General features: G+C 45.4%; 1 protein-coding gene across 1 annotated transcript; it reads right to left on the bottom strand.

Moving 5' to 3' along the window:
• Positions 1-82: 82 nt before the first annotated feature.
• Positions 83-8,197, bottom strand: C922_01780 (hypothetical protein; the record flags this gene model as incomplete). Its single annotated transcript, XM_008817383.1, has 4 exons — positions 83-367; positions 541-1,032; positions 1,231-1,941; positions 2,117-8,197. 4 exons carry the CDS (start codon positions 8,195-8,197, stop codon positions 83-85), a joined length of 7,569 nt encoding a protein of 2,522 aa, XP_008815605.1.
• Between the last annotated feature and the right edge of the window lie 119 nt (positions 8,198-8,316).

Here is an 8,316-nt window from a genome sequence, read left to right as displayed (position 1 = left end):
GGGGGGGGGGGTCGACATCGCGTACACACAACGATCTCGGCATGGCAAAAGGGAAGAAAGCACACAGAGCGATAACAAAAGGTTATTTAACAAACACAGTCCACATGTTCTTCAAAAAGGTGGATAAGTAATTGTTCTTAAGACGAACTCCTGTCAATTCCATAGATTTCGATTTTGAGTAAATAAGCAAATAAAAGAAATGCATGTAGGGGAGATTTTCTTTTTCGATTTTTATTTTCCAGTTGCTGCTTAGTTTCACGACTAGTCTGTTCTTTTCACATTCGATGTACTTCCCTCTGATTAACTCTGCTATGCTCCTTCTTGTGTGCTCAAATTCGTTCGAGTACAACCTCGAGGGGTGAAAGTGCTGCGAGGGGGAGGGGCGAATAGAGGTGCCAAATGGGAAGGCAAAGTGGTAAGGCAAAATTGCATGCTGCAAAATTCGAGACATCATGTCCAATCTATCCAAACAGACGCCCATCAGCAGATGCCACCTCTACACACTCATCCTTCTCTCTCCAAGCGCGTGTCTTCACTTACCGGGTGATTGTATGATCGGAAGTTATAAATGTCGTACTTCTCGTCATAATTGATAAATTCCACCTCTTTAAAAAATATAAAAACATCGACATTTTTGTCGGCCATGTCCTCCTTGGAAGGATTCTCCTCCTTGGAAGCATTCTCCTTGGAAGCATTCTCCTTGGAAGCATTCTCCTTGTTCTTTCTTTCTACCTTGTATAAGTAATTGTACAGATTGTTCTTGTCATTGCCTACGACACTTCTGCTACCGAGTCTGCCCCTTTTATGTTCTCCCTTCTGCACCCCGCTAGACTCTACATGCTGGACGTGAATCATTTTCTTAAGCATTTCTCTCTCCTTGCATTGGAAGTCTTTCCTATATGTCGAGATTAACGAGTCTGGAGAAATCATTGAAATGTTTACACAGCATAGATTTCCGTTCGACGTTAGGAGAAAGACTTTGTAAAACAAATTGTTCTTCTTGTCTTCAGCACAGTCGTAGTCGATAACTTCCTGAAGGGAGTGAGATAGTGGAATGTGCAAAGGTAACAGTTGGGCAGTTTTGAAAAACGGGGGGGAAATGACGAGGCGTTGATGAGTGGGCCGATGCCTCCCATGTGTCTATCTCTTTGGGGAGCTACGTGCGGGTAGATAACTCGCCTCTGCCGCTTCCGCTTCCTCTGCCGGCTCCTCTGCTTTCCCTCATTTTACCTTCCTTTCCACGTCCGTGTAGTGCACTATCACCCCCGAGAGGGTGTAGAAATTGCCCTGAATTAAATCGTAGTAGAAACTTTGCCCGCTCGCATTTATCTTGGCGTAGTTTCTCAAAAGGGCCATGTGGATCCTAGACAAAACCGGGATTTTAAAAACGTTTGTATAGATAAACGATGGGTAGCAAACCTGCTGCTCCTCTGTCTTAGGTTTGACTTGACTTTTCCTTCCAGTTTGGTTCCCTTGTGCGCTATTCTGCAAGGTCACCATGTCGTTAAGCTCCTCAAACAATTTGCTCCTATACTTATCATCCAAATTGATGTGCGTCGCCTGGGTGGCTTGAAGGACTATGGGCGTGTAGTTTTTGCCTCTCCCGAAGAGCCCGCTGAATGGGTTCTGCAGGTAGACATCCGGGTAGTCATGCGGGTATCCATCCGGGTAGTCATCTCCGCAGCTTCCTTTCATAACTCCCCCATTTCTGCTCTCCATCTCTTCCTTAAAAAAGTGAGACTCAAAAGAGTTATAACTCATTGCCTTCTTCATATGGTTAGCTTTCTTTCCCCCCTGAAACGTCTCGTAAATAAAATCGTCCATAATGTCTTCACCCAACACCTGACTGAATTTGTTATTCCTGCTTGACTTCTGCACGTATACGTTGAACAGCTTGATGCGGCTCCCCCGCCGCAGCCTTTCGTACGTCTCCATGTCCATCTGGAGGGAAGAAAAAAAAAAAAAAAAAAAAAAAAAAACATATACGTGTGAGTGTGCAGAATGGGGGTGAATGCGTCTCCCATCTGGGGGTCTTCCCATCTGGGCATCTACGCACCTGCGCGTTTTCACATTTTCACATCTCCGCTCTCACTATCTCTTCCCCTCTGTGACTCACCCGAGAGAGCTTCACTCGACACAGCGAGTTGATGACGTGCTCGATCTTGTCATCCAGAGATGTCGCCCCCCTTATCCGTTCGCAGGCCGCGAAGTCTATGGCCTGCACGACGCAAAAGGAAGTGGCCTCCAGGAACATAGTCAATTCGTTCTTCACCTTCGTGTATCGAGGATCCTCCTGAAACTTCTCCTCCTGCAGGAGCTTGCTCATTTCGTGTCTCAAATTGTAGACAATCTTCTCGTACACATTGCTATGTACCAGGTGATACTTCTTCTTTACGGAATCATAGAACCCATAGGTAAAATCACTCTTGCTGATAATTATGACATCTACAAAGAAGCAGGAGTTTCCCCAATGCTCAATATGTTTAATTCTTTTGGCCCTATATTTTGTCAACCCTACTCGGAGCTGATTCTGTTGATCTATTTGGATCAAATCGTTACTAGAGAGGGCAAACAGAATCGAAGACTTATTCGACAAATCACTCTGAGTTTGCTCCTGTGTTTGATTGTGCAAATCTAGGGCATTTATTCTTAACACATTGCCTTGCTTTATCACATTTGACATGAGCAGATTTTTTAAATAAGAATCTTTCGCGGTGCAATATATGTATTCGAAGTTGTCACTTAGAATTAAAACAAATTCATTGTCTTCCGTTTTTATGATTTTTTCCACTCGTAGATTTACGGGCACTTTGTATGACACGGTGTTATCCTGCATCATCTGCAGGATGGACTTCTTATCTTTTCTTTCCTCTAGATATCGTTTTAGCAATTTGAAAATGAACTCTATTGGAGAGGGGGGCTCCACGTCGTCGATGGTTCCAATGAGGAGCATTGACTCGGGGGGCGGCAGCCTGGTCATGTCTCCTCTCAGCAATGTTCCGAAAGTGGCGCTCCTCCCGCTTATGCCGCTTATTCTGCTAATCCCGTTAACCCCGTGGTGCATATCCCCAGGGATGGCCCCGTTTGGGAACTCGCTGCTGAAAAATTCATTCTTGAGAGGGGGACCCCCACCCGGGGTCTCCCCATACGTACACCCTTCTGCGAGGGGAGAGGTATATCCTTCTTCATGCCGATGGTCCTTCTCCTCCTTAACAAGCGGTTTAACGACGTTGCCACGTTCTCCCTTCAGGGCGCACCTCTGTCCATTGTTGCATTCTGATAGGATCTCCACACCGAAATGTTCTTTCCCTTCATGGAAGGAACTTCTATTCGGATGGAACATCTCCCTCTCCCGAAGTAGATTGTACCTTCTTTGGAGCTCCTTCGTATACCTACGCACCAGCGCCGTGGTCACCAATTTGTACTTCTTCAAAAACCAGGCAAAATCATACGAATGGAAAATGTTAATCTCTTTTGTAATCAGAACGAACAGCTCGTACAAGACAATCACGTCAGCAGTGTAGTACTCATTCAGTTTTTCATTTTTTAGAAAATACACATAGTCATTGTCGGACCAGTTAAATGTGCACATCGGTTTATTTTCATTCACGTACATAAGGCTATTTGTCAATCTGCGGTTTCCTTTTAACTTTTTCCTCTTGGCCAAAAGGGTGTACATCTCTCTTATCAGCTTGAAGTGATCTCTTAAGTTTAGATTTAAATCGATGTGTCTCTTTTTTTTACCAATGGGAGTCGTATTTGTCTCATTCGTGTGATTAGTTCCTTCCCTTTTGTGAGCCAACTGCACTCCGCTAGCTTCTTCGCTTAACTTACGCTTCCTCGGATTGATAAAATTATTTTTGCTCCTCACATCACTCCTCAGCATTTGTCTTCCCACTCTCCTCATTGAATCGTTTCCTCCCTCCGCAGAGGCGCCCCTATATTCTATACTGTGAGGAAGATTCACCTCGGTGGTTATATTTTCGTTATAACCCTCCGATTGGTATAATTCCTCTTCTCTTACGCTTACCCCTCTGTGGAGGGTGTCTCCGTGAAGGCTGTCTCCTGCCGGATCCTTCCCTCCAGGTGGAATTCCCCTCTGTGCGCACTCCACTTCGATGCCCTTCGACTGGGGACCCTTCCACGCAGACATCTTCTCACCTCCTTGCTTCTTCCTAACCGCCTCTTCCACTTTGATTCCCCCCTGTCCTGTTATAACCTCCTTGTCATGCTCTGACCCATCAGACAGATTCATCTTATTCGCGTTGCTAAAGTGGGACCCCCTACTCTCCGCTTCCTTCACCCCTTTGTCTTCTTCCCTCTCCGATGGGTGTGCTAACGTGACGGAGGCATATCCCAAGGGATGCTCATTTCTGTGTGCAATTTTGTCCCCATTTTGGATAATGAGATCTATGTGTTTTTTTTCTTTTTGCAAATTGTTTAGGAAGGCGCCGCCATCCTCCTGGTGGTCGTCGTCCCCAAACAGCTTCTCCCGCATCCGGTTCAGCACGTCCTTATTAATGTTCACCTCCTTCCCGGAGGCGTACGCGAAGGATCCCAGCGGTTGCTCCCTCGCGCCGCCAACGCCATTATTACCGCTACTGCTACTATTATTGGCCTTTCCCCCGACGACGGTGTCATCCCCGAATAGCGTCTCCCGCATCCGGTGCAGCACGTCCCTGTTTATGGTCACTTCCTTCCCAGAGGCGTACGCGAACGATTTTTGCTTCTTGCCACTGCTCGGGGGGGCACCTACACTCGACAAATTCACGCTCCCAAATGGGTAATTATGACTGTTACTAGGTCTGACTTGGGTGCTTCCCTCGGTCGGAATTGCCTCCCTGGTAATGCACCCTTCTCCCTCATCGTCATCACGGAACAGTTCTTTCCTCATTTCGTTTAGGACGTCTTTATTTATGTTCACTTCCTTCCCAGAAGCATACGTGAATGAAGAGTAATTTGTGGGTATCTCGCTCACGGAGCTTTTATTTCCCTTAGGGGAATCTTCCAACGGATGGGAGTTTTCACCTTGCTTAACCTTTTTCCTGGCATTGTAGCTGGGTGTAGGGTGATTTCCCTGGCTTTGGTGCAGTTGTTCAGTCTGCCCGATTTGCTCACTTTGCTCACTTTGTCCATTTTTTCCACTTTTCCCATCTTCATCACGGTCTGCCTTTTCCAAGGACTTCCTCTCAGCGTTGCCGACCACTTGCTCTCCCCAACCTTCACGATGCTGTAGCGGCTGCTCCTCCCCGCAGAAGATATTCAAAAACTCATCACCCTGCGCACTCTTCGCGCTAAGAATTTTGTTGTATATGTCTAAAAATTCGTCCTCCTGGGGACCCGCTGCACTGCTTTGTGATTTCTCACGAATGTGCCGAAATTCATCTTCTCCGTGCAAGATTGAATTTTTCTCCTGCTGATAGATCTCCAGAAATTCATCATTCATGTTGCTAGTTTCTTTCCTCCCTGTTCCATTAATGGTATCATAAATTTCCACAAATTCGTCCTGAGTTGCTTCCTGAATTGGGATGGTGTAATTGTTTCTGTCATAAATTTCGAGCAGCTCATATAGTTGGCGTTCTCTCGGTTGACTTCCAACTTGGCTCTGATCACAAAAGTGAAGAAATTCATGCAAGTCGTTTCCATGCCCCTGCCCTGAGATGGTAGTGGCGGCGGTAGTGGCGGTGGCAGTGGTAGTGGCGGTGGCAGTGGTAGTGGCGGTGGCAGTGGTAGTGGCGGTGGCAGTGGTGGTGGTAGTGGCGGTGGTAGTGGCGATCGTAGTGCCGGTGGTAACCTTCCTACTTTCATATGACCCAACGTTAATGCTTTTGCACGAAAAATTATCGTGCTTGTTATCCTCCAAGAAATGTTGCGCAACGTTAAACGCCAATATGCTCCTATTGTGGGAATTTAATTTTTCCGAATGGTCGTAATTTTCCTGCATAAAATTATTTTTTGAAAATTGCTTTTTTTGCAAAAGAGTGGTGGGGTTATATTTCCTATGTTCCTTTTTCTCAATTTCCATATCATCAATACTTTTTCGAAATAGGAAATTTGTTCCCCTAAAAAAAGGGCCTTGAACTAATTGTGCAATATTATCTTCACTTAAATCACCGTCTTTTTTGCAATATCCAAAAATTGCATTTATTTGTTTACTGATGTAGGCATCCATGAGAATGCGTTTTAATGGTGACCCCTGGTCGTATGCCGTTGCTTCTTTTAACATGTCCATTTTTGCGTTGTTTTTTTTTTCCTCACAAATATATTTTTCTTTATTTCCAACGTATGCATCTTCCTCGCGTGTGTAATTGTTCTCATTGTACGCTTCGTCATTTTTGCAAAATGGACTTTTCGACGAACGGTCACTGTGCAAGTCTTTTTCGTAGCGGCTATGTGGACTTCGCTTATTTGCACTTTGGTTAAAAGTGTGCTGAAAATTATTACTGTTCAGGTAAAAATTGTCTTCCTTCCATCCATTTTGCTCGATGTGCAAATATTCCTCGCCCTTTTCATGTAACACCTTTTTGCAATTCTTGTCAATTGGGGCGTTTGCGGGATGGCCTTCTGGGCACTCCTCCTTGTGGATGCTACGGGTTTTGCTTTCCATGTAGTAGTTCCCGATGTTTCCGCTTCCCTGCGGGTCACAGGTTGGTCGGCCACCACGTGACTTTTTCAGGCCATTTTTGTGGAAGCTTTCGTCTGACCCGTTCAGGCAATTTTGACTATCATCAAATTTGCACACACGGCCATAACTTAAATTGTCATCTTCAAACGTATCGAAGGCCCAATTGTAAATTAAATTATCGTCAACCCCCTCTACGATGGTGCTCTTCTCCGTTAGTTTTATGCCCTGCGCAGGGCTATTTTCGCTATGTGGCCAATTTTTTTTGTTCTTTTCCTCCCCAGGAATATGGCCATGGTGAGTACCGGACAAATTCGCCTTTTTTATTAGCTGTTCATCGAAGTAGGGCATTTCTTCTCCCCAATTTGTATCTCTATCCATGCTTTCTTTTTGTAATTCCCATTTCTCTATTTTTTCCCATGTGTCACCTCTTTGGAGGTGGTTATCAGTTGGGCCACTTACCACCTTGCACCATTTCCGTGGGGAGAATATTTCCCCTTCGTGAGGTGCTTTCCTGCGTTTGTCCCATTCGCCCCTGCTTGGTAAGTCGCGCTTTGTTGCAGCACTATTCGCCGAGCCACCCTGTGTAAATTCCTTTTTTCCGAAGGAGCTGGATCTCTCCCCGGTGCCGGAAAAATTATATGCACAGTCAACACCCCCTATGCTGGAATGCTCTCCCAAACCACCCGCGTCACAACGGAAGTGTTCACAACTGACATATTCTCCGCTCATGAAAGCGTCGATGGCGCTGTTATAACTTAACTCTCTCTTCCCATTTTGGAATTCCGGCCCTGCACAGTCACCTCTGTCGTGGCGATAGTTACCAGGAGGAATCTTAACAATTTGTGTAAGCTTCCCCCCCTCGTGTGATCCACCCCCATTTAGACTTTGCAATTTTACTTCACTTGTGTCTTTCGTTTTCAAAAAGGCAATTTTCTTGCCAGCGTGGTTGTTGCTAAACTGATGGTGTTTTCCCTTCAGCCTTGTGCTCTTCCTGTTCGAATCATTATCGTAAAAATTGAGTTGATTAGTGGAGTGCTCTTTTTCGAAGTACTGCTTGTTGTGATTATTCCTTTGGGTGCTAAATTCTTCTGACATTCTTTTGTTAGTTCGCCCGTCTTGCTGAGCAGAGGCCAATTCGTGTCTAGTGCTTGGGTTGGCATAGCTGCAGATGCTGGTGTTATTCCGTGGGGGGCACTTCTGGCTGCAGTTAACACCACTTTTGTTGCAAATGGGAGTCGTAAAGTACCTCTGAGCTGCCTCACTAATGCAACCCCCTCCTCCCCAGACGTCAACATTAGCGCCACCACTGTCGAACCAACTCTCCCACGCAAGGAACCCATTGTCTCTGTATAACTCGTTTGGGTTGTTAAAGTGGAAGCTGTTCTTCACTTTTCCGATGCCTTTCGCATTTCTTTTCTCATTCTGAAATATGCCCAAGCCTATTACGTTATTGCTAAACACATTTACAACCATTTCGATGCTACATAAATTGTCACCAGTCTTGTAAAAAATTTGTACGCTATTGTGGATGTGCACACAGACATGGTTATTCTTTGCATGTCCAAGCACCATAATTTCCGTATGCACTCCACTCGTCTTTTACGTTATTGTCTTTACGCGGCATACTCCCATTAAATTTGCTGCTGTACATTTTGGTGGCTTTGTGGCCATTTTTTTTAAAAGGTGTGGAA

The sequence above is a fragment of the Plasmodium inui genome, assembly GCF_000524495.1.
Source record: "Plasmodium inui San Antonio 1 unplaced genomic scaffold supercont1.6, whole genome shotgun sequence".
NCBI classification, from domain to species: domain Eukaryota; phylum Apicomplexa; class Aconoidasida; order Haemosporida; family Plasmodiidae; genus Plasmodium; species Plasmodium inui.
The sequence above is the reverse complement of the archived record's forward strand: the minus strand, read 5'-3'. Positions and strand labels throughout refer to the sequence as shown.